This window comes from Lygodium microphyllum, chromosome 7 (genome assembly GCF_053477565.2).
Source record: "Lygodium microphyllum isolate KBCC chromosome 7, Lygodium_microphyllum_v1.1.10, whole genome shotgun sequence".
Taxonomy (NCBI): domain Eukaryota; kingdom Viridiplantae; phylum Streptophyta; class Polypodiopsida; order Schizaeales; family Lygodiaceae; genus Lygodium; species Lygodium microphyllum.
Window position 1 is genome coordinate 54,971,236 of NC_141141.1, and position 26,986 is coordinate 54,998,221.

Below are 26,986 nucleotides of genomic sequence, written 5' to 3' on the forward strand. Positions count from 1 at the left end.
CTCCATATCCTCAGAGAAAACTAGCAGGAGCGAGTAAGTAGGCCATTCTTGGACCTCCCCTAGGGGAAGCTAGTGGAGGGATGTCACTCGCTTTTGCAACAATGAAGTTTTGAGAAAGATTATTGTTTTACATATAGAGTGAGGATGTTTGTTTACCTCGAATCGCTCCTCCAAAGTAGCCAAACCTAGAACAAATTAGCTTGAAATTTTTTTTGAACTAAGCTAGGATATGGGGCGTAGTAACGTGAAATTCTCCAAAAGGAGCACAATCAAGTCCCCAGTAGTTGTGTACAATTGGAGAGGAATGAACCATTGCAATTGTGTATGGGTGAGACCAAATGGCTGAGATTGGTGAAATCTTTTCTCCAAATTGTTCTCTTGCTTGTCCTTGAATGTAACCCTACCTTTTTCCTATTGCAACACCGTGATTTTCTCCACGATTAACTAAAAAAAACAATTCTATGATTTGCTTTCACTGATGTGAGAGGCCCCTTCCCTATACGCAGCATAATCTGGCTTTGTAAGGAAAGAGCCCTTTTACCCTGGTGTAAATATGTAAAAACGTGTCTCCAATTTCTCGATAGTTTAAGAAGTCCACAGGGACTTCTTTCGACCACTGTTATCATTTCGTCAACCAGGCTGCCAGCCACTAGTTCTGTCGTCAGGTTCTTCAGTGCTTACCTGTGCATGATAATGGCGGCGCTTTTCTGCACAATGTCAGCCTCTTCCGTCTGCACAACAAGCTTCCCTCTGTCTTCTTCCTCCCGTTCTTTGCCTGCTTCGTCGTCGTCTTCTTTTTCAACTGCAACGATGACAGCAACCATCCATCGTGCCCATCGTCCCGACATTAAGCGTCGATTCTCATGTGCGCACAGCTCTGCTTCTGACGCAGCTGCCACTAACGATTCCCCGGTATGGATTTATCTAAACACATTATTTGCCACTTTTGGCAAAGCCGTCGTTTTCCTCTCATTCAAATATGCTCGTCTTTTGGCAAATAATGTGTTTGTGAAGCATACATCAATAGTCACAAACAAGCATTGCAACTTCAATCAAGAGTGAGCAAAGAGCAACACACTTTGAAATACCTAATGGAAAGAACTACTCACTTTCAAAATGGTGGATGCAAATGGGGTTCGAGAAGAGGATGATCATCATGGGGAGGGGGTGGAATCCAATGAGGAGACGGATGGGCAGATGATGCGTCATTAAAGAAGGGAGCATTTTGCATAAGGCTAAGGCTCAAGTATGGGCTAGTTGAGCAATGCAGCATGAGACAACCACCATGGGAGTGAAGAGTGTGGCATGAGATGGCAATAAAGGGCGTGCACAATATATTGGCTTAGATATACAAGTCTAAGAATTTGAGAAATGTGCTGCGATGCACTTCAAACTCTAGGCATAGTAGCATTTGCTCATCAATATGACTCCTTTATAATATCAAATCATCCACATATAGGATGATAAAGAGGCACTTAACCTTTAGCTAAATAACAGCCACATGGATGAAGTGGGCTAATGGCTGAAATAAATGGGATACTAAATGCGTGAGCACACTATCTATTTGTAGATGAGGAACCAACCAAATTGGTAAAGTTTGCTCCTGGGACACATAAAGTATTTTCAGCATTAAAGTTTAGTTTTGGGGCTATTTAATGAGCTGAGGTTTGATGATAAGTGGTCTTTTTAAGCTTAACATGGGGCACACAATACACATCATTCAACATAGTGAGATTTGGGCCTTTGGCAGTATCCAACTTGACTTTTCCAATGCCTTGAATCATGGCCAATGATATATTCCTACATGGGACAATATGCATTGCTGATGTGTGGCTTCCATCCAAGTTGCTTGATGGTTGCACGGGTGTGTAGGGTGGGCCTCTAAGGAAGCCTTGTTGAGAGGCAACTCATAGATATGGACTAGGCTCTTAATCTTCTTTGTCTCTATAGAGACAAGGTGGGGCCTATGGATTAAAGTCCATCGATGTTGAATAGACCAATCTAACATCCCCTTTGGAGTATAGAAGAGCACAGTGTGATGGTTTTCTAGTAGCAACATGACCTTGGGGTCTCTCCATCGACCTTGGGTTGGAGACCTTGATCATCACTCTCTTACTTTGAGGGGGGGCTACATGTAGCAGGTGGGGTGGAGGCTGGGTTTTGGGTTGGTTGCCCTTGGCCTCAGATCGACTCTCATTGTTGAAATGGCTTGTTTTTCGGTAATGTTGGCAAAACCTATTCTTCTTTGGGACATTTGGCCATCCTTATTTTAGCTAGATTAGGAGATTGAGCATTGTTTCTCACCTTTCCCTTGCTCCCCCTTTTTAGGAAGTAGGAACAAGGGCCCGCTCTGAAGATGGCAAAGAGGCTTTCTTATGGACTTGGTCAACTAGTTGTACTTAATGCAACGTCTGACAATCAAATTCATGGAAGGTTGGCAAGGAAGATTGTGATATAAGTTATTGCATAAAGTAAATATTTAGGTGGTAACTTGCTAAGAAACAAGGTTACTTGGTTATCATCAGACTTGTAGGATCTGGTGGTGGTGAACTCAGTGAGTAAACATTGGCACTCAACATCTTGACCATTGGTTAGATACAAGGTTAAAATGTTGCAATTGGGAGTGAAATTCAGACAGTAGACCATGCATAAGCTTGATTATGGTTTTAACACTTTTGTTTTTTGAAGAGCAGACCACCTCGTCTTGAAGACCAATGGGGGTCTAATTGGGTTGTATCACTAAAGGTACTTTTGGCCATTGTGGATGGATGGAAAGATCCATGAGGTGTCACATGGGTGGGTTAGGATGAGAAGATAGATGTGTGGCCTGATGCTACATGTGATACCTAGCTCCTATGGAAGTCGCTTGGCTGCTAGAAGGTCGGAATGGGGATTGTGGACCACCTAAACAAGCATTGAATGTAGCAAACATAGGTTGGAAATTTGCATTTTGAAGATTTGGGTTGCTTTTTTGCGATGAAAACCTACTCTTCTGCAAGAAATTTCTAGTAGGCTCTGATACCATGTGAGAGCGTGCAATGGAAGAGAGATATGAACACCGAGAGAAGCAGAGAGAGAAATAGAGGAAGCAAAAGATCAAGAAAGAATACTGCATTGACTGAAGAAAAATGGTGATACAATGGGGATGGATTGATTAGTCCTTGTACGTAGCCCAAAGCATTAGTGAGAGGGCACTAGATCAGGCTCATGATGATGGCAACACCAAGCACAAAGAGTTTGAGTGTTGAAGTGTGCACTTGTAAATGGAAGGTTGAAGAGCGTATGTGCCCCCCAAGTGGGATGTGCGGCTATAAATAGTCAAAATGCCAAAAAATTGCTGAATTGCTCCCATAGGGACCACAAATGCTGGTTGACTAGCAATAAATGTTGGTCATTGAAGAGAAAAATTCTAGAAAGATAGGGGAGACTCTGAAAAAAATCCGAGATGACAATGACAATGTCGGGCAAGTGTAGGCAAATTGTGAAAAGCAGAAAGTGGCCTAGGAATGTACACAAGAAGCTGACAAATAAAGAAAATGCACCTAGATTGCTAGAGCTTCTATATCTTTGTCAGACTGATAGGAGCTCACAACTAGGAGATGATAGATTGATATGGTTAATATAGATAGACTAATAGACTTGTGGTTCTTGACCCATTGAAGGTGGGATTGCTTGATAGAAGGTAGACGACCCACTAGGCATTGGCATATGCACGAATTATGCGATCCGTGATGCATGGGGCGCGATATTTTTGAAAGGTGTTGATATATTAAGCTCTACATGAGTTGGCATCCAATACGCGCCTTGGTGATGTGGCAGGATATTATTTACTAGCAAATTAGGTGATTGACATAAGGTATACCAGTGATTCTATAGCTGGACTACATTCACGTAGTCCATCCTTGGTTATGGCACATTCATTGTGCCACCTCTTCTTTGCTTAGCAGATTCACACTTAGTGACCGCATGTACATTTGTTGTTATACTTTCATATTAGTATTTTATCATGTTGTAGACTTAGTTCTTTTGTATGGAAGAAGAAGAAAGAAGAGGAAGAAGTTTTCAGCCCTATCTCTTCGTGTGCTCAAGTCTTCATTGCTTTTGCGTGTTTGCTCTTGGTTTTTTCACCTCTCTCCCCTCTTATCTATTTTCATGGAACAAGTAAGAAGCTATTTCACCTTGCTCGATTTGCCTTAGGTTATAGTTGCAAGACACTCTTGAGACTGGCAAGGCTACAATCTTTGATTGTAGTGAAACTTGGTGAGCATGAAGAATTGTGTATATACTACGATGATCTCTTTAGGGCTACTTTTCTGCTATGATTTTTGGCATCTGAGATCATTTTGGCCTCCGTTTTGGACTTGCAAGTGGTTCGATCGTAATTTTTAGTTATACTACAGTTTTGGTTGTGTCGGCTGTTTCCAGGTACACGTGCAACAGATTTTGAATCTATAAGGTTTTAAGTGTTTGTTGGGTTATAGACATAGAAGGCATCTGTGTGCACATTGTAAATTGCGGTTATTATTGTGCAGTCAGTGAAAAAGGTTGCATGTTTAGTTGTGGTACACTCGGTATCAACTTGCTTGCAAATTGCAGTTTTTTGCAAGATTGTTTGTTTTGTCAAAATGTTTGATAACTGTAACGAGATTGTCAGAGAGAAGCTTGATAAGAACAATTATTCTACATGGAAGTTCAGGATGACAAACTTCTTGAAGGGCAAAGGTGCTTGGAATTACATTGAAGAAGACATGGCAGCAGCATCCAAAGTTCATGCGTGAAATGCTCCTGTAAAACATGTAAAGGCTAAGAAAGATTAGAAGTAGAGACAGAGTAAAGATATGATGCATTTGTTAGTGTTACAGATAGCATGATGGACTATTTGTAGGAATCTGATATCCCCTCTATTGTATAGAAGAATCTGGCAAGGTTGTTTGAAGTAAAGATAAAAGCCAAAAAGCTGGAGCTTAAGTCAGAGCCGAACTAAGTGAAACGAGGGAACTTGTCCATTAATGATTATGTCTTGAGGATCAAGAGTATTGTGGAAGCTCGATCTTTGAGTGTGGTAGTTGATGATAATGATGTTGTGTGTGTATACTTTACTTGGAGATGAATACAAGAGTTTTAGGTCATCTATGAATATGAGAGACGATATTTGTGATTTTGCAAACTTGATTTCTATGCTGATACTTGAGGAGAAGAACCTTGGCTTAGATTTCTCTTCTTCTTAAAGCAAGAACAAGTATGAAAAGGTGTTTTACTCTACTAATAGAGGTAGAGGTTGTGGTAAAGAGGTGTTTTACTCTACTAATAGATGTAGAGGTTGTGGCAAAGACCAAGATGGTGGCCATGGTCAAAGTTATGATGCATAACAAAATAGAGGAGGACAGTCCTAAGAAAGGGGGAGTCAAAGAGTCCAAGTTGCAGATTCTAATAAGCAACAGAATTCTAGTGATAGTAGGAAGCGTTGGCATTGTGTTAAAAAAGGTCACATTTCTAAAAACTGCTTGAAAAAAAAGACTGAAATTAGAAACGGAAAAAAGCAACTAAGTAATTATGCATCTAATAGTAGAAACACAAAAAGTGAACAACTGTTTGTTATGCAACACTTTATGAATACTTTGATTGTTGATGGTTTAAGAATGATGTATGGTATGTAGACTCAGGTATCTCTAACAACATGACTTCTCATGGAGAGTGGTTTAGAGAGATGTGTAGTCTAGAGTCGCTGGGCTATGTGGAGATAGGGGATGATACAACTCACCCCATTACTCATGTCGAAAATGTTCCTTTGAGTATGCAACACGGTAAAACTAAGTAGTTCATTGATGTGTTGCATGTACTAAATATTATAAAAATATAGTTTTTGTTGGTTAGATGATAGAACAAGGATTGCAGATTTGGTTCATATCTGATGGGTGTTATGTAGAAGATCTTAAAAATGATCGTAGGTTGATTGCAAAAGGAAAATGTGTTGGTAGATTATTTACTCTTGACGTAAGTTTGTTTGAAATGGATGCTGCTATATTTGTGTAAGGTTTAGGTGTTGTGGCTGATATTGAAATTTGACATAAGAGAATTAGTCATGTGAATGTGTAGCGGCTGAAAGACATGCAAGCAAAACAGATTATGGATGGTTTACCTAAGCTTAGAGTTGATGGGATGCATAAAGTATGTGAGGCATGTTAATTTGGAAAGCAAGTAAGGCATGTGTTTCCATATGAAAAGCATATATGCAAGAAGTCATTTGAATTGATACATTTTGATGTGTGGGGACCTACAAAGATTGTAACTTTAAGTGGTTGCAAGTATTACGTTTTCTTCATTGATGATTATACTCGTAAAGTATGGGCTTAGTTTATACGTGAGAAAAGTGAGATGTTCACTCACTTTAAAAGCTTTAAGGCTTTAGTTGAGAAGGAGACAAGGTTGCATATTAAATGCCTAAGGTCGGACGGAGGGGGAAAATATCTCTCCAATGAGTTTTTTGATTTTTTGTAGAAAGATGGTATACATAGGCAGCATATAGGTAAATATACTATGTAACAAAACGGAGTTATTGAGCGAAAAAACATACATATTGTAAGTATTATGTTTTCTTCATTGATGATCATACTCGTAAAGTATGGGTTTACTTTATGTATGAGAAACGTGTGGTGTTCACTCACTTTAAAAGCTTTAAGGCTTTAGTTGAGAAGGTGACAACATATTAAATGCCTAAGATCGGATGGAGAGGGGAGTATTTATTCAATAAGTTTTGTGATTTTTTGTAGAAAAATGTATACATAGGCAGTATATATATAACTATACTCCGTAGCAAAATGGAGTTGCTGAGTGGAAAAACATGCACATCGCAGAGGTGACTCGTGCATTGACGTCTGAAAGAAACTTTTCTCATTACTATTGGGCTAAAGCAATTGCTACTGTTGTATACATTATGAATAGGACATCCATTGCTCCTGTGCATCGTATGACACTTGAAGAGAAGTTTATAGGTAGAAGCTAAATTTATTCTATTTGAAAGTATTTGGATGTATTGCTTGTATGTATATTTTTGATAAGTTACGCAATAAATTGGATCCCAAAGTAGAAATGTGTATTTGTGGAATATTCTCTTGAGCAAATGAAATATATGTGTTATAATCCTAGTACATGTGAGCCAAGAGTTAGCAAGGATGTTGTTTTCGATGAAATGAGTAGTTGGTATAGTAATTTGCAAAATGCAGTTGGGACTGATGAGCATAAGAGTGTAGCTGTGCAGAAAACAGGTTCGCAATCATAGACATTGAGTGGACCACAAGAGTCTTCTAGTTATGGTTCTATCGATAAACCTTGGAGTGGTAGATTGAGGTCACACATTACTCCATTAAGTACATCATAGATGTCAAGAAAAGGTAAAGAAAAAGTAGTGTACTTACCTATTATGACATTGTCATAGCGACATTATGCATTGGATATGTAAAGAAGTATGACATAGTTGCAAGTGACGGGGACGAGGACGGTGACCTGGATACGGATGGCCTAAAATAGGGGAATGGGGACGGCCCAACGTAGGAGACGGGGGATCGGGACGGCATTAAAAACATTCAAAATATACTTAAAAACTAACAATTTTTTAAACTTTACCTTTGTCCAAAATGTGCATCATCAAAGTAATATAAAAAAGTTAACTTAACACTAATTCACATTATTGAGCCTAGGGGACCATCCCCCAAGGAAATTGTGAAGCTCATTAATTTTTAAATTTTAATAATACATTGAAAAAAGCTACGGAGAGTGAAGCACATATGTCATGACTCATTTGACAAGTTAGCATTGATAATGAAATTTCAACGAGTATAAAGTTGAAAGACATAAAAGCGAGACGTGACTGAAGTAGATAGTCTACTCTGATAAATTCAAAATGTGAAATGACAAAAGGAGTCAAGACTCTTGCAAATCAAAATGACAAAATGGCATATCATAAATGCCAAGGTCCAAGATACATGGAAGCTGGCGCAAGGACAAATTGAAATGGGCCGTTAGTTATGCCATGGTTGCAAGCATCACTTGGAAACCTCCTTATCACGATGATCACTATGATCATCCTCATCCTCATCCTGATGGTGCTTCTTTGACTCTTCTGTTTGTTGCTATGCCCACTCCACAAAAGGATCTGCTTTTGCAATGATGCTTTTACCAAGCATAGGCAAGTTGAAACTCACCAAAACCAAATCATTTGTCTTTTGTGTGCCAAGGCGATTTCTTTTTTTTGATGCTATATGGCTGTAGGAGCTCCACAATTGCTCCAAACAATTTGAACTAACTACCTGAGTAAGTACATGAATGGCCAAATCTTGTAGCTCAGGCTCATCAATGCCAAAATCCTTCCACCATAATGCTGCCCCAATCTTAAAACGATCCATAAGTGCATTCTAATTTTTCTCCTCGTATCAACATCGGGTACCATCCTCTCAAAGATAGTCCTCCAACCAGCCTAAACCTCTTTGTCTTTCATTTGATTGCCACCTTGAAACTATGGATCCAACACAAACGCTGTTGCATGCAAAGGGGAATAGTAAGAATTCCATCTGCTGATGCACAAGTCATGGATGGACTCATACCTGTTTGCCAATTCTTTGCATTCTATCCCAGCAGCAGTGATAGCCAATGGTGAAGAAGTAAACTCATCATTGATAAAGAGCTGTCTTAGAGCACTACTACATGTGCTCAATCAACCCAACATAAGAAAATTGAATGCAAACCGAGTTTCAGAACATTTTAGCAGCATTTTGTTGGACTTCTTGTTGAACTCATGGCACAAGAATTGATGATTCAGCACAAATGACACCATCAAATTTGCATTATCAACGATAGACTATATCCATGGCAACCTTCCAATGTCTTTTAGCAAGCTGTTCAAAGAGTGAGCCATGCAATAGAGACAGTAATATGCCGATAGACATTCCGCAAAGTGACACCTACTGCCCTATTTGCAGGCTCACCATCAACAACAAACCCTACAACAAAACTCCACTGCATCTGCCCACTCGGTAGCAAGTGTATCAGGTGATTTTCATGTTCCTGAAGCATCATGAGATGAAATGAAGCACATCTCACCTCGAGAGTAAGCAACCACCCCATGGATAGATCTTCTATGCAAGTTGTTCCATCCATTTGCAATGAGTGACACACCATTCTTTTGCCATGCATGCTTGGTTTTCTTAGATGCTTGCTCCACCACTTGCCTTATACTTTCAAGCAATGTGGTATGCAAGGTCTCTTATGAAGGAGGAGTATAAGTTATGCCATACTCCCTAATATTTTTTCACATTGCTTTAAATTCTGACCTTGCAACATTGAATGCAATGTGATCATGAAAAAAGAATCGTGCAATGGTAGAATCAACTTCCTCTTTTTTTTGTGGATCCCAAACAACCTCAAGAGTGTGCTGTCGCCTGGGAGGATCAATCGATGCTTGCCTAATAGATGCTCCTATTCCAAATGCATCTCGAACAGATGATGTGTGACTAGCATTAGTACTAGACGGTGCACGAGATACCTGGGAGGTCAATGCCGTTGCAAATGTAGCAGGGTCAACAACCGGCGCATGTGGTACTCTTCTCATTGAAGATGAGGCCCATAGCCCTGCGTCCTTTGTGAGCTCTTTTCTCTTCTCAGGAGTCACGTTGGGGCAATAATGCACCTCATATCCTTCAATGCGCAAGAAACGAGCTCGAACTTTGCTTGTCCCACTTGTGTAACAATATGGGCACAATTTGCATGTCCATGTACGAGATCCCCCATCGCTTCCTGGACACTCAGCATACACCTCATCCCACCAAGACCATGCATTGGACCTCCTACTTCTTTTGCCATGATGACCACCTCGGCGAGAGTAATCACCCCATACTCGGGATGTCGATGCCATGAGATAACGAGGAAGATTGGATGGAGAGAGAGAGAGAGAGAGAGAGAGAGAGAGAGAGAGAGAGAGAGAGAGAGTTTACGAAAAAAAGAGAGAGAGAGAGAGAGTCTTCAAGAGAGCGATGGCGTCCCTGCGTCGTGCCGCCCTGCCCTCGCCTGGTCCTGCACGCCCTCTCGTCGCCTTCATCTGCGCTGTCGCAGAGTGAAGACCCCTCTGTCTTCCTCGCGCGCTCGCGTTCCGCCCAGTCGCTGCCCAACGTGACGTCGCTGCTCGCCTGACGGTCCGTTGCTGCGCGCCGGTTACTCGCGCCTCCTCAGCCCCGTCCCCGCCTTCAGTTCCGTTCATCCTGGACCTTCTTCGTGCTTGCTCCCTGCGCCGCCAACGACACCCATCGCGCCCTGTTCCTGACGCCTTACGCCTGCCGCCGCCAACGCCTTCTTTGCCTGGCGCCCTGTCCGTAGCCGCCTCTGACGCCCTGCTTCAAACGCCCTGTCCACGGCCGCCCTTGCTGCCCTATCCCTTGCCCTGACGGATCGGCACCTTAGCCTGTCCCGTCCTGCCGTTGCGACCGACAGGCTTTTGTTTCGCCCTTCTGCCCCTGCACGGTGACAGGTACAGCTCAGCTTTTATTAGCCGTCTTTGCAGAGTACACCCCTGGACAGCGCCTCTGTACAGACCAGCGGGCGAGAGAGAGAGCGGGAGAGAGACAGGGTCAGTCCTCCTTCAAGATCAAATTGTCACACGATGGCTGGTTTGGATCTGGATTTCATAGACCAAACAGTGGCAGCACTTGGCCCGGATTCTGATGCCGAGGAACCTGAGGACATGGTTCCGTGCAACGAAGAGATGCCCCTTGGTCCTGACATTCAGCCTGCGGGTAAACGTCCCAAGCATACTTCGGAAGAGATAGGTGTCCCTCAGGATCGTTCCTATGCTCAGGTTGCTTCGAATCCTGTGGACTCCCAGGATGTTGACTGGGAGCATTTGCTGTAATTTGCCAACACGTTGCTTGGCGATTACGTTCAACATAATCAGGAAGCCTTTTTTGACTCAGCACCTGACGATGTTCTGGACGCCACCGTCGACCCAAAAACTGTCCTACGCTCCTTTTCAGTATTTTATGATCGCGCTGTGATACTCTTCTTCATTGGTCGAATCCCGCTGCTTTCCCGTATTCGCGAGTGGCTGCACAGTCTGCTACAAGGGGAATGTGTTGAAGAGATTTTTGTTGGCTCCCGGGGGTTTTTTGAGGTTCTGTTGAAATCAGAGACGCACCGTGCTGCTCTCCTGTCTAAACTGCCTTTATTTTTTGAACGCCGGTTGGTTCATGTGGTTCCATGGCGCCCAATGGCAGATTTTCAGCGTTTGCTGCAACGTGAATGCCCTGTGTGGGTAGAAGTGGAAAATTGCCCGGCTGTTTATTGGCCACTGTTGAAGGATGCTATGGCCGCGGTGGGCACTGTTCTCGTCCCTCCCAGTCTCCGGGCAGTGAATCGCAACCGCTTGTGTATGCTATGGGACACTGCAAGAAAAAGGCCTGCTTGGTTGCGCCTCAACTGCTCGGGCATGCATCCGTTGCACTTTCGATTGAAATGGGGCAATTTTGCAGGACATTGCTTTTCCTGTGGACAGTTGGGGCATTTTATGGCTGAATGCCCGGAACAGCAACATACCTCCGACGTTGGCCATGCTGCGCCGCCCACGGAAGATATGGTGTGTGATGCCCCGTCGCTGGATGCTATCCACCAGCCCCAAGTTCTGGCCAAAGGTAAACAACAGGTTTCGGGTCTGGATTCCCGCGCCACTGATTGGGTGGAAGTACGTGCAAAAAAAGGCAACAGGGTTGTTGCTGGCATGGAAAATACTGTGCCTACTCCCTCACAAGATTCCACGCGTACATATATGCGCAGGAAGGAAATGTTGTCTTCCGAGCGCGCTGCTCTTGCTATGGTTTCCTCTGCCCCCCGTCATCAGCCCGCCAGAAAAATGTATTCAGATCGTCCAAAGGGTCCCCCTGCTAAGCTGGCATTTGATACCAGAGGTAATGTCATTACCCCGTGGGACCGTCGTTACCCCCGTTTCAACCCCAAGCCAGCAGATATGCCGTCTACTTCCAAATTTGGTCCTCAGAACTCTTTTGCTGTGTTGGCGGATTTCTTGGACGAGGGAGTCCTGGACATTCTTGCTGACAAAGTCAAATCGAGGCAAGCTGTGCCTCGTATGTGATTTGGTTTTAACTACACATGAAAATAGCCACGTGGAATGTGCGAGGAATTTGTTCTCGCCACAAGCAACATGCCATGTGGACGGTATTGCATGAAAATCAGTGGGATGTCCTGTGCGCTGTTGAGCACAAGAGTCACGGTGAAGCCGGAAAAGTAGTGGATTGCAATGGCTTTCGACTGTTCTATGCAGGGACACATGCCATGCATTATTCGGGAGTGCTCATGATTGTACATGACAAATATCAGCCTATGCTTATTAAAAATGATGTTCATGGCCGCTTTTTGGTGATTGAAATTTTATTCGAAGGGGAAATCTTATGGTTACTTGGCCTCTATGCTCCGAATGATTCGTTATCTCGTCGGGAGCTTTGGCAGACTTTGCAGACCTCCTTGTCACTTGGCAGACGAGGCTTCTTCATGGGGGATTTTAATATGTGTGTGGATTCTTCCCAGTCCACATCGGAGCATTCGGTAATGGACGCGCCCGAAAGTCGTATGTGGCATGAGTTGGCTCTTGCTGTTCTTAAGCAAGATCTCTGGTCCTGGCTACACCCGTCCTCTACAGGGTTTACTTTCCATTCTGCCCAGTATGCGACAACATGGTCGCGACTGGATCGTATGTATATCATGCAGAATGATGATTTTCTTCCCGAGATGCTCGACATCAAAGTGTTGCAGCAATATGCTTTGTCAGACCATTTCCCTCTGCAGCTTGAGCTGCTTGCACAACCCATTGCACCTTTCAAGCGATTTCTGGACCGACTCCCTTTGCGGTTTAACTCATCTTACCTGAAGCATGCACTCTTTCAGGGCTATATGCAGAAATTGATTGACAGATTCGTCTTGGATTTCTCTTCTCAGGGCACTGCGTCTTTTGAAAGATTGCTCTCTAATGTGCAGCGGGTCGCTCGGCAGTATGGGATTTATCATGCCTCTCTTTGTCGGCAGCGTCGCAAGGCAGCAGAGGATCTGCTGGCTTTGGTTCGTTCTCTGCTGGTGGACACTCCGGATGATGCATTTCTGCTCGCACTGGACATGCGGGTGGCTGATCTTATTAAAGCATTCCAGTTGAAATCATATCAGCAGGCCAAACTGCAACATCTGACGGAAACTTTGCAAGATAGTGCATGTCAGACCCATAAATTCTTTCGAGCTCTCCATGCCTCTCCTGCTCGAGAAAATATGATCAGACTCGAGGATGCAGAAGGCCACCTTATCCTGGATCCGCAGACTATTGTGCATATGTGCAGGAATTATTTCCGTGACCTTCTCGGTTCCACCTCTCCACCTTCGGCCCAAATTACTCAGGCCCGTTCGGCTTTTTATGACCTGGTCCGCAATCAGCTTCCGCAGGACATGCAAACTACTATGGAGTCCGATATTTGTGAGGCAGAGGTTATGGACGTCTTGTTACACTTGCCTAAGGATAAAAGCCCGGGTTGGGACGGTCTCACTAATGAGTTCTTTGAAGCTTTTGCTACCCAACTGGTGAAACCGTTGCAGGCTTTGTTCCAGCAGGTGTGGGAAACGGGGATCATGCCTTCCTCATGGAAAGAAGGCCTTATTAAACTGCTTCCAAAAGCTCCTTCGCCATCTAAGTTGACACAGTGGCGCCCAATTTCTTTGATGGGTTCAATGTACAAAATCTTTTCCAAAGTAATGGCGAATCGGCTCCATAAGCATCTCTCGGCCATTGTGCACCCTCTACAGTATGGTTTTATTAAGGGCCGAAATATCCTACACAATGTATTGAATGCTCAACTGGCAATTGATTATGCCAGGCATTCCAATCAGGAGGTCGTACTGATTCAACTGGACCTGGAAAAGGCTTTTGACTATCTAGACTGGTCTTTCGTTGCTGAACTTATGTTTGCTATGGGCTTTGGTCCGCGGATGTCTCGTCTCATATATACTATTAGTGCTGCAGCGTCTTCGCGGGTCATGCTGAACGGAGGTGTTACTGAGCCATTTGTCCTTGCCCGCTCTGTCAGACAAGGGTGCCCTTTGAGCCCTCTATTTTTTGCCCTTGCAACACATCCAGTTCTTTCGATGTTATCTCATATGGCAGCCTCTTATCAGTTGGCAGGACTGTCGCTTCCTACAGGACAACACTTCATTAGCCAATCCCTGGCGGATGATACTTTTATGATTTTACTACATAGTTGGTTTGGAGAGTCAGTTTATGCAACTTCCAAGGAAGCCACATTTGGATGCAGTGTGGTGCACATTGTGTTATGTCAAGTCCACATTGGATTATGCCTTATTCTATGTATTGGAAGGTTGTGGGTAGCCTTATCTACTTGACGATCACTAGGCCAGACCTAAACTACACAGTTGGTTTGGAGAATCAATTTATGCAGCTTCCATAAAAGCTACATTTGGATGCAGTGCGGCGCATGTTGTGCTATGTGAAGTCCACATTGAATTATGTCTTATTCTATGGTACAGGTGTACCATTGGACTTGCATGGTTATAGAAATGGAGATTGGGCTAGTAGTATTTCAAACAAGAGGTTTACTAGTGGTTTTATGTTTTCCTTTGGCAGTGTTGTTGTTACTTGGAGTAGCAAGAAACAATTGATAGTTGCCTTGTCTAGCACATAGGCAAAGTATAGAGGTGCTATAATTGCAGTATGTGAGGTAGCTTGGTTATACAAACTATGTAAGTGCGGGGAAGAACATAAGAATGTCAATATTTTGAACTTGACCAACTTGATCAATTATCACCATGAAAAATTGTGTGAGAGAGAGAGAGAGAGAGAGCTGCCTGAGAAGCGATGGCGGGGAGACGAACGGCGACCCTTCTGCTGCCGTGGACTGACTCACCGCCTTCTGCATGTTGACTTGCCCCGTTGCGGCACCGCCCGTCTGACCCGTCCGACCCGTCCGACCCGTCGCAGGACCTGCCATCCGACCTGCACGTCGTCCTGTTCGCTATCAGACCAGCCCTCGCCTGTCAGACACCATCGCCTGCCAGACCTATCCGCCCTCGCCTGTCAAACGCCGCCATCGCCTGTCAGACGCTGCCCGCTCCTGTCAGCCACCGCCCTGTCTACTGCCTGTCCCGCTGAAACGTCTGCAGCCGCCCCGTCAACTTCGCCTGTGCTGCTGTTCGAGGCTCCGCCTGCGTGTGCTCCTCCTTTCGTGCAGAGGCGCCCAGCTCCTGTAAAACCCTAAATCTGACCATCGTCAGAGAGGTAGCGTCCGGGATAGCGTGCCCCCTGCTCTGTACACAGAGAGAGAGAGAGAGAGGGAGAGAGAGAGAGCGGTCCTGATCTGCACTGTCGGTCAGCCCTTCTTCGAGATTAGCTCGTCATACACGATGGCTGGTTTGGATCTGGATTTCATAGACCAAACGGTGGCAGCACTTGGCCCGGACTCTGATGCTGAGGAACCAGAGGATATGGTTCCGTGCACTGAAGAATTGCCCCCGGGTCCTGATATCCAGCCTGCGGGTAAACGTACCAAGCATACCCCGGAAGAGATAGGTGTTACTCCGGATCGTTCCTATTCGCAGGTTGCTTCGGATTCTGTGGACTCTCAGGAGGTGGACTGGGAGCATCTGTTGGAATTTGCCAACACTCTGCTTGGTGAATATGTTCAACATAATTAGGAAGCCTTCTCTGACTCTGCTCCAGACGATGTTCTGGAAGCTACCGTCGACCCAAAAACTGTCCTACGCTCCTTTTCGGTATTTTATGATCGCGCGGTGATACTCTTCTTCACTGGTCGAATCCCGCTGCTTTCCTGTATTCGCCAATGGCTGCAGAGTCTGCTACAAGGGGAATGTGTTGAAGAGATTTTTGTTGGATCCCGAGGTTTTTTTGAGGTCTTCTTGAAAACAGAGACGCACCGTGCTGCTCTCCTGTCTAAACTGCCTTTGTTTTTTGATCGTCGGTTGGTTCATGTGGTTCCATGGCGCCCGATGGCAGATTCCCAGCGCCTCCTGCAACGTGAATGCCCTGTGTGGGTAGAAGTGGAAAATTGTCCGCGGCTGTTTATTGGCCGCTATTGAAGGATGCTATGGCCGCTGTGGGCACGGTTCTGGTCCCTCCCAGTCTTAGGGCTGTGAATCGCAACCGCTTGTGCATGTTATGGGATACTGCAAGGAAACGGCCTGCTTGGTTACGCCTCAATTGCTCTGGCATGCATCCGTTACACTTTCGTTTGAAATGGGGCAATTTTGCAGGCCATTGCTTTTCCTGTGGACAGTTGGGGCACTTTATGGCTGAATGCCCCGAGCAACAACACGTTTCAGATACGGGTCATGTTGCTCCGCCCATGGAAGATAGGGTGTGTGATGCTCCGTCGCTGGATACTATCCACCCGCCCCAAGTTCTGGCCAAAGGTAAACCACAGGTTTCGGGTCTGGATTCCCGTGCCATTGATTGGGTTGAAGTACGTGCCAAAAAAGGCAACAGGATTGGTGCTGGCATGGAGAGTACTGTGCCTACTACCTCACAAGATTCCATGCGAACATACATGCGCAGGAAGGAAATGATGTCTTCTGAGCGCTCTGCTCCTGCTATGGTTTCTTCAGCTCCCCGTCATCAGCCCGCCAGGAAAATGTATTCGGATCGTCTAAAGGGTCCACCTGCACAGCTGGCTTTTGATACCAGAGGCAACGTCATTACTCCATGGGATCATCGTTACCCACGTTCCAACCCCAAGCAAGCAGATATGCCGTCTACTTCCAAATCTGGCCCTCAGAACTCTTTTGCGGTGTTGGCGGATTTCTTGGATGAGGGAGTCCTGGACATTCTCGCCGACAAAGTCAAATCGAGGCAAGCTGTGCCTCGTACCTGATTGTGTTTTGTATACACATGAAAATGGCCACGTGGAATGTGCGAGGAATTTGTTCTCGCCACAAGCAACATGCCATGTGGACGACATTGTATGAGAATCAGTGGGATGTCCTGTGCGCTGTTGAGCACAAGAGTCACGGTGACGCCGGTAAAGTTGTGGATTGCCATGGCTTTCGTTTGTTCTATGCAGGAACACAGGCCATGCATTATTCGGGTGTGCTCATGATTGTACATGCCAAATATCAGCCTGTTCTTATTAAAAATGATGTTCATGGCCGCTTTTTGGTGGTTGAAATCTTATTCGAAGGGGAAATCCTATGGTTACTTGGCCTCTATGCTCCGAATGATTCGTTATCTCGCCGGGAGCTTTGGCAGACTTTGCAGACTTCCTTGTCACTTGGCAGACGGGGCTTCTTCATGGGGGATTTCAATATGTTTGTTGATTCTTCCCAGTCTACATCGGAGCACTCGGTCATGGATGCACCGGAAAGTCGTATGTGGCAAGAGTTGGCTCTTGCTGTTCTTAAGCAAGATCTTTGGTCCTGGCTACACCCGTCTTCTCCAGGCTTTACTTTCCATTCGGCCCAGTATGCCACAACATGGTCGCGGTTGGACCGTATATATATCATGCAGAATGATGATTTTCTGCCTGAGATGCTCGAAATAAAAGTGTTGCAGCAATATGTCTTGTCGGACCATTTCCCTCTGCAGTTCGAGTTGCTTGCACAACCCATTGCCCCTTTCAAGCAATTTCTGGAGAGACTCCCTTTGCGTTTCAACTCGTCCTACTTAAAGCATACAATTTTTCAGGGCTATATGCAGCAATTGCTTGACAGATTCTCCTTGGACTTTTTCTCTCAGGGCACTGCGTCATTTGAAAGATTGCTCTCTAATGTGCAGCGGGTTGCTCGGCAATATGGGATCTATCATGCCTCTCTTTGTCGGCGCCGTCGACAGGCAGCGGAGGACCTGCTGGTTTTGGTTCGCTCCCTGCTGGTGGACACTCCGGATGATGCATTTCTGCTTGCACTGGCCATGCGGGTGGCCGATCTTATTAAAGAATTCCAGTTAAAATCGTATCAGCAGGCCAAATTGCAACATCTGACAGACTTTGCAAGATAGTGCATGTCAGACCCATAAGTTCTTTCGAGCTCTCCATGCCTCTCCTGCTTGAGAGAATATGACCAGACTCGAGGATGCACAAGGCCACCTTATCCTGGATCCACAGACTATTGTGCATATGTGCAGGAATTATTTCCGTGACCTTCTCGGTTCCGCTTCTCCACCTTCAGCCCAAATTACTTAGGCCCGTTCGGTTTTTTATGACCTGGTCCGCAATCAGCTTCCGCAGGACATGCAAGCTACTCTGGAGTCAGATATTGGTGAAGCAGAGGTTATGGATGTCTTGTTACACTTGCCCAAAGATAAAAGTCCGGGTTGGGATGGTCTCACCAATGAGTTCTTTGAAGCTTTCGCTACCCAACTGGCGAAACCATTGCAGGCTTTGTTTCAGCAGGTGTGGGAAACGGGGATCATGCCTCCCTCATGGAAACAAGGACTTATTAAACTGCTTCCAAAAGTTCCTTCGCCATCTAAGTTGACACAGTGGCGCCCCATTTCTTTGATGGGTTCAATGTACAAAATCTTTTCCAAAATAATGGCGAATCGGCTCCATAAGCATCTCCCTGCCCTTGTGCACCCTCTCCAGTATGGTTTCATTAAGGGCCGAAATATTCTACACAATGTTTTGAATGCCCAATTGGCCATTGATTATGCCCGACATTCTAATCAGGAGGTGGTACTGATTCAACTGGACCTGGAAAAGGCTTTTGACTATCTGGACTGGTCTTTCGTTGCTGACCTTATGTCTGCTATGGGCTTTGGTGCTCGGATGTCTCGTCTGATCTACACCATTAGTGCTGCGGCGTCTTCGCGAGTCATGCTGAACGGAGGTGTTACTGAGCCATTTGTCCTTGCTCGTTCTGTTAGACAGGGGTGCCCTTTGAGCCCTTTATTCTTTGCCCTTGCGACACATCCAGTTCTTTCCATGTTATCACATATGGCCGTCTCTTCCCAGTTGGCCGGACTGTCGCTTCCTACAGGACAACACTTCATTAGCCAATCCCTGGCGGATGATAGTTTTATGATTTTGCGTGCGGACAAGGATAACCTTCGAAAAGCATTGGATGTTTGGGGTCTCTTTGGTCAGGCGTCAGGCCTTCGTATCAATGCGCTCAAATCAGCCATTCTAATCTGCACGGAGTCGGATTTGCAGTCCTTGGACTGGCAGGGTCTGGTTGTTCCTCGAGGTTCCATTGTCAGGCATCTTGGATACCCATTGGGTGTTGATGTTCCCCCAAAGCAGCTTCTGCAGTGGATTTCTCAGAAAATGGTGGCCAAGTTTATGTATTGGAAGTCTCAGGCACGGCCTTTCCATGTTCGCCTCAAAGTAGCCCAGATAATTATGTTGCCAATGCTCACATATTTCTTGCCATTGTTGCCCTGGACTCCTACGACTCTGAATGCTCTCACTCAGTCTATTCGCTTCATGCTATGGAAGAAGGACTCATTGCATGCAGGTATTTCCTGGATCTCGTGGTCGCATGCGTGCACCCCCAAACGCATGGGTGGCGGAGCTATTTTAGATGCCCAAACTCAGATGCAGGCACTTTGTTGGTCCCTTTTCCGCGCCATGTGCTCGGATGATCATCATCCGTGGGTCGCTATCGCCCGTTATTTCCTCGAGGGCCATGGGCTTCGGCATGGCAATACCCAACTCCGGAGTTCTTGGTGGCACGTTCTTAATGCTGATTCGCGGTTTTCCAGTTCTTCTTCATCGCTGCTTACTCATTTGGTGTGTTCCTGGAAACACGTCCTTCAAAAGGCTCAGTGGCACCCAACGGAGGATCGCTTGGCTACTAACTCTTTTCAATTGGAATTACTGGCAGTCTCGCGTTTACTTTCGTGGGAAGGTAAACATGAGCTTAGACCACAATTCAACTGGATGGCACGTTTGGGCTTGTCTTCAGTTGCGGATGCCACCCTTGCCAGTCGCAATGTGCTTATATCGTTTTGTACTGCTAGGAGGCTTTTCCGGATCCCTCGTGGATATAGGCCTTTATGGGAATAGCTTTTGACGGTGCTCCAGAGCAGACAACCCTTTCCTGCTCTTGCTTTGGATCATCCCTGGCAGGATTGGGACCTACAAGGCCGGCTGCATTTGAGCAAAGCTTCTGCTAACCAAGTGTATCATCTTCTGGTTAAAGATAATCAATGGCTAGTTACTAAAGCGAATGCTTTATGGGGATTGCGTAAATCCCGGTCATGGTGGAGGGCAACTGTGATGGAGGGCTGGGTCAACAAGACACCCTTTAAATACAAAGTCTTTCTTTGGAGAGTGATGATTGGGGGTCTTCCGCTTGCTTCGGCTCTTTCCAAGCGACGAATCTCCAATGGCACCTGTTTCTTTTGCACCACTACTATGGAATCCGCCCGCCACCGATTTATTTCTTGCCCCGTCGCTAAGAAAGTCTGGTTATTTTTGTCGGCCGTTTGGCGAGGGGTGGTTGAATGAGAGCAAAGCTTCTTCTTACGCTGACCTATGATCACCTCAGGGATGTACTGATGAATAACACCTTCTTTATCTATAAGTGGTAGCTCATGAAGTGTATCCATAAGAGTACCATAGAAGGGCTTCATAGCTAACTAACATGGAATACATTATGAGTCTTAGTGGAAGAGGGTAGTTCAAATCTATATGCCAAGTCTGCAATGCACTTTAGGATCCTGTAGAGTCCATAAAACCTATGAGTAAGCTTGTTACTAGATCCATCCTTCAAGGTAGAGTAATGAGACTTGGGCACTTTCAACAAAAATAATTCTTCTTCTTTGAAATCTAAGGGTTACCTCTTCTCATTTGCATACATCTTCATTTGATCTTGGGCCTTCCTGAGATTCATTTTACATTGAGTACAAGAGGCGTTCACAGATTTTTTATTTTACACTTGCCCTTTGATTGGGTTTTGGGCCAGCCCAAATACCCTACTCCCGCACAGCCACATATGAAGCTCATGTATCACTTTCTTCGATACTGGGGCTGTTGGCATAACTGGACCATTCGGAATGCTTGTCTGTTTGACTCCGCCCATAATGTTCAGCGGCATATTGTGAGGCTTAAGGGCCTCTTGTATTGGCAGTTAGCTCTTCTCCATCGTTCTGATTTGCTCTCTACGGAGGACTTCCGTCCTTGGCATATGGCAATTTCCTCCGCATCCTTGCCATGAAATTGTAACTTGTAGTAGTTAGCACCTCTTCACATGATGGCTTGGATTGTCGTCATGTATCTTGTAATCAAGTAATCTTGTATTTTTTTCGTAATTAGTACAATTACCTTTTACGAAAAAAAAGAGAGAGCTGCCTTGTGATGCCTACCTGCTTGTGGATGTCTACCTACCTATGGAAGGACGGGACTTCCTGTGGACTGCCATGATTAGCGTAGGGTTTCATTTTTGCCCTGTTCGCCTCTTGCCTTCCCGTCTTCTGTCCTACTTGTCCGTCTCCTGCCCTACTTGCGGCTATTATCGTCGATGTTAACCCTCAGACGAACAAGGTGGAAAATTCGAAAAATCTAAAGCAGAAGATAAGACCAAGGCGAAAGTGAAACGAAAGATGAAGGCGCGCCAAGAAAAATCAGGAAACACAAGAAGTGCAAAAAAGTCCTAAATCAAGGAGAGAGGTGCACAAGAAAAAGCGCAAGTGAATACTTTTGTAAAAGAGCGCAAGGTGCACCATAATTTATTTTGTAAAAGAGCGCCAGGCTCTCACCCGTGCAAATTGTAAATGGTTAGAGGCACGGGTTGAAGCCATGCCAATAGGGAAGAGGAGGAGGAGGGTTGGAGGAATGGGCCAAGCCGCTCAGACAAAAAAGGGGATGATCGCCCAAGGGAAATTAGGGTTAGGGTTTTGTATATAAAGTTGAAAAGTGAATGAGAAGCTGATTCTTGTGTATGGCCAAAAGTAGCTCTCCTCTTCTTGTTCTTGTTCTTGTTCTTGCTTGCTTGAGCTTGTGCTTGAGAGAGGGAGTGTGAGTGTGAGGGAGTGAGCATGTGAGGGTGAGGGACCGTGGTGAAGCTCTCTATCTTCTCCTTTCTTTTTCTCTTTTTTTCTCTTCTCTTGTCTTACTCGCGGCAATGGAACTTGGAGCGTAGAGCTTGAGGATCGAGCTCGCTTAAAGCTTGCACTTGGATCGTGGAGCTATCGGAGTGCTCGAGAGAGGAGGCAACTCAATCGCGCATGGAGGTAAGCTCACTACACTCGTAGAGAGAGCGCATTGGCTATGTGAGAGGTAGCCATTAGTGCTCGGCTTGAAATGCTTGAATAATAAGCGGTCCATGGGTTTTGGCGGTTGAGCTTGAGCTCCGCCTCTACATTTTGGTTCCATTGCCGGGACAAACGGATTTGAGCCTTGAGTGCTTGCACGCTTTGAATCGAGCATCGAAGTAAGGGTTTTCTCTGAACTGGTGCTTGAGGTAGAAGCAAGGGAGTTTGAAGAGGTATTCGATCTCCTTAGCAAGTAAGTTTTTGGTTTTTTTGGATTTGGAAAAGCAGGTTGGAGTAGTGTAGATGTTTGCTTTGTGATTTGGATGCATTAGGGTAGGAAAAAATAGAGAAAAAAAAGGAAAACAAGCATTAGGATTTCTGCTGTCATAATAGGGTAAGAGGGTTTGATTTATTTGTTGATTTACATTTTGGAGTTTATTTGCTACTCCAGGTATGTTCAACTATTCTTCTCTATCCGTAGCTTTGATCTAGAGGTGCATGCTATATGTCGTGACCTAAATTGTGCGATTTAATCAATTCTTTGTCGCATTTGCCAAAACCGCGCCGTGTTCATCTAGTTCGAGTGATGGCGATTCTGGGCTGAATCCCAGAATCAACCCTCGGCTCTCTTGTGTTTGGCCATTCAACCCACCACCATTCGGACGCTTAGGACTCGGCCCGACCGATTCAACCATTCAGCCCATCTTACTCGGACACTTGAAAATTTGGCCCTCAGCCTTGTTGACTCGGCCTTGCCGAATCAACCATTTAGCCCATCTTACTCGGACACTTGGAAATTCGGCCCTTGGCCCTGCCGACTCGGCGTCCGGGCCGAATCAACCATTCAGCCTGGCTGAATTCACCATTTGGACCAACTTTGTATTCGGCCCATTTGACTCGGCCCTTGGCCTGCGGTCGATTTGGCCCATTACCGTTCGGCCATTCAATCCTTGGACAACCACATTCGGACTGACCGAATTTGACATTCGGACCAGTGGTATTCGACCCTTTCTCATTCGGCCCTTCGCCATTCAGACGGGCCGAATCAGACATTCGGCCCTTGCAATTCGGACTTGCTGGGCCGAATTTGGGTTTTTTAAAATTTTTAACCTGTAGACCCTGAAACTGACCCAGAGACCATATAGAGCTGAAAGCACATTATAGATTTATCACTGGGCGGAAATCTAGAGCAAGTAGTTCAAAACTTGGTTACGAACTGTCTTTCAAATCACCTATGGTATTTAGTGTAATGGCCTTGCGGGCCGAGGGGGACTGCAACAAAGACAACTAGAGACCCTAGAACCTCAATGGGCCAATCTAGCCAACAAGGATAAAAAGGCCGTACCACAAAAACATGTATATGTTGTGTTCGGATTGCATCTAGTCAAAGCGCAGTGCAACAACATCAAGCTACAACTACGAGGATGACTAGACATGACAGTCCTACCGATAGATGCACCTTGAGCGACACCGCACAGACAACCCAAGACATCATTAGAGAATCCACATCTGGTTGTGCAGTTGGGGACTCAAAGGTATGTATCAGAAGGCTTGAACTTATAAGCCAAGACTCGGAAGATGAAGACATAGTACCGCTTGCTTATATTAGGGTCAAACTCACCGTAAAAAGAGAGCACAATGTCGATGCTCTCATCAATGAAGGAGCAAATTTTAATATCTTGAGTATTGACCTATGAAGCATGGACCCTACTAGGCCAACCAGGGACACCCGCAAGCACTTACAGGGAAGTGCAGAATCCTTGTAACTATTGAAACGGAAAGCTTGCCCATCCTCCATGTTCCTCCAAATAGTGCTAATTGTGGAAAGGAAATCCTTCTAGGAAGACCCTTCAAAAGGGCAACGAAGTGTGAGGCTGATTATGTAGCACAGAGGATACACTTGACACTATAGGGTGTGAGGATAATCACAGCCTTTAGCAAGGGTGACCTTATCGAACCTCGAGGGAAAGACAAGGAATATTCCGATTTACCAGGCAAGCCCTGTAACGAGAGCAAGGATTTGTTTAAAGAGTTGATACAAGCCCATGTTGAACAGAGAGAACCAGTGAGTGAGGCTATACTTGAAACAAGAAGGTTAGGAGATAATGCCAAGGATAGGCTTTGGACTTACAAATATCGTAGAGGACCACAAGAGAAGCCCAAGCCTTATAGACAAAGGTATCGATGGAGAGCCAACACAACACCGCGATGGATATTCAAAGTGTTGCTACGTGTTCAAGGGTATTACGCAGGTAACCGATGGATTTGGGCACCAAAACCCCCTGCTAAACCACCTTTGTCAGCTGAAGGCAAGATCATATCAAAAGCAAAGAAGCGTAGGAGGAAATCTAAACGAAAATCCAAGTCTCAAGTCAAAAATATTGGAGTGACTGAGCCCCTCACGATTAAAATCAAGAAACCAAACATGATATTCGAAAGGTAGATTCTTAGCCTAGCATGCTTAACAAGCGGATGTCGGATGTAACCATCAAGTGTGCATAAAAACCATTAGTGCCTAAGGAGCCTTTAACTTCCCAAGAGGATAATGAGTACCACAGGCATAATGTTGCTCATGATAAGGTTGATTGCTCAATAAAGCAAATGGTAGAATCGTCTAATAGCCATGTGCAAATCTTCTAGCCAGTGCCAAGTCCACCTAGGTTCTCTATCTCCACGTGAGCTTCCAAATGTCCAAGGTACGGGATATGACACCATCTCTAATTCTCAGCCTAAGGATGTGCTCGTGCAATCCACTGTGACTAGCTCAACTGATACTCAATCTGCACAAGGGAATATGCAAAGGGTAACAAAAGACACGACTACTTTTGATCTGCCGCCTAAGGACTTGACACCGCAATCTACCAACAATAGCTAGTCCACTGAACTAGCCTACTACTTTCAATTAGGAATCACAAAAGTCACAACCTTTGGCCGTGACGACACCCCTTGCGGAACGTGTCCTTAGCATTTCACCTGTGGAAGAGATGTCGCAACCAATATCCTTGACACCTCTAGCACTTTCGAAGTACCTAAAGCCTAGGCATGAGGAGAAATCTCTCAAAGATTTGGCCAAAGAGATAGTGCATCTGACCAATGAACTAGAGATGAAGTGCATGATGAAGCTTGACCACAAGCTGACAGCCATTACACGTGCGTACATCCATGTGGACATTGGAAGGCCAACACCAGAGCACTCAAAGCTCATAGCCGAACCCCTAACTTGGGATGAGCAAGAACATGTTTGCTCCCGCTATGTAGTTGCTTGCTGATGAAGTCATAAAGGACATCCCAAAAGCCATAGCTAGAGAATTGTGCTTGATACCCTCACTCTATACTGCTCAATGTGAGACAAACAAGAAAAATCTCGAAGCAATCAAACGAAAAGGGAAAGTACAAGGCAACTTTGTGCAAAAATGGTTCTCCAACCGAAGTTTGGTAGCCAAAATTGGCCACCGACTAATGACACTCGCTAAGCAAAGGAAAGCCCTTTGGACATCAATACATGATCCCACGTACGTTTCCCTGACCTCATTAAGAGTGTTAGCAATGGTCCATGAGGTCGAGCTTTTTGCCACTGTCCAAAAACATCCCTTGTATGATAAACTGCTTCTAGAAGAAGATCTACATGTGGCTAGTAGGCTAGGAGTAGGGAACATGGTACTTGGTATTAGCGCATATGTCTTCTGTCTCACTCAAGTCCATGCAATCCTAAATCTCTGTGCTTTCCATCAATACAACCTTGACTTCTTCAGTTGGTTTTGTCCAAGCCTACACGTCAAGAACCCTAAATCGTCTCTTGGTTCTACACTAGAGTGTAAGAGTCAAGAGCAAACGCCCGACTAGGAGCAACTGCCAATGCAATCGGATGAGGAGCTAAAAAGAGCTAGACTCTCCAAAAAGAGAGGCAATTGTACCCTTCAACCTAGCAAGGCTGTGGCTATGTCCCATGAGGATGCACCAGGAAAAGAGAATGTTGAGGCCCAACCAAGCACATCAATGGCTGACCTAGTTTAGGGTCCTGAGTCTTTAAAAGATACATCTCGATTGCCCAAGAAAAAGAGGAGAAAACAACGGCAGTTGCAAGTGGTTGTAGACGCCAAGAATATTGAGACCAAGAGTGCTGAAGAGCTGAGGAATAAAGCATCGAGTCCACCCACGAATGAACCCATTGCCATCTCTCCTAACAGTGGGGAAACCTCAGACACATCCGTATGTTCTGATAAATCAAAGCAACCGTTACCATCACTAGTTGCTTGCAACACTCAATCCATCAATAACAAAACTTACATTGGCCAATCAAGAGTGGATATAACATTGCTCCAACAAGTTGACAAAACTATACTAGTCACATCTAAGGAGAACCATGTCACAATAGCAACAAAGCCTCAGGAGAAACATGAAAACCCCGAGGACATAAGCAATCCTAGCATTGACCAATCTTGCTCATCTAGGCTTGAGCCCCTAGCTATGCTAAAGCCTAGGGAAATTCCAAGAACCTTGTATGAGATGGCAACCGTGCAAGTCCTCATCGAACATGGAAGTGTCACAGAGTGCTTGACCGAGTCGGAGGCTAAACTCAAATTATTCGCACGTGCCTACGTCCTTGCAGACATGGGCACATTCCCTAGGGAGCAGCTTGAGGAATATTTGTCATATCCGCTAGCCTGGGAAGAGCAAGAATATCTTAACGGGCACTATGACAAGCTCCTGCATGAACACATGCAACTCATCTTG

At 45.2% G+C, this 26,986-nt stretch overlaps 1 protein-coding gene across 1 annotated transcript in view; it reads left to right on the forward strand.

Annotated features, from left to right (window-relative positions):
- Positions 1 to 596: 596 nt before the first annotated feature.
- Positions 597 to 26,986, forward strand: part of LOC148033465 (putative methyltransferase At2g41040, chloroplastic) — a 241,890-nt gene continuing 215,500 nt past the window's right edge. The window contains exon 1 of the mRNA XM_087681380.1: positions 597 to 912. Coding sequence (XP_087537506.1) covers positions 688 to 912 — 225 coding nt within the window. The 5' untranslated portion in view covers positions 597 to 687. The remainder of the gene's footprint in view (positions 913 to 26,986) is intronic.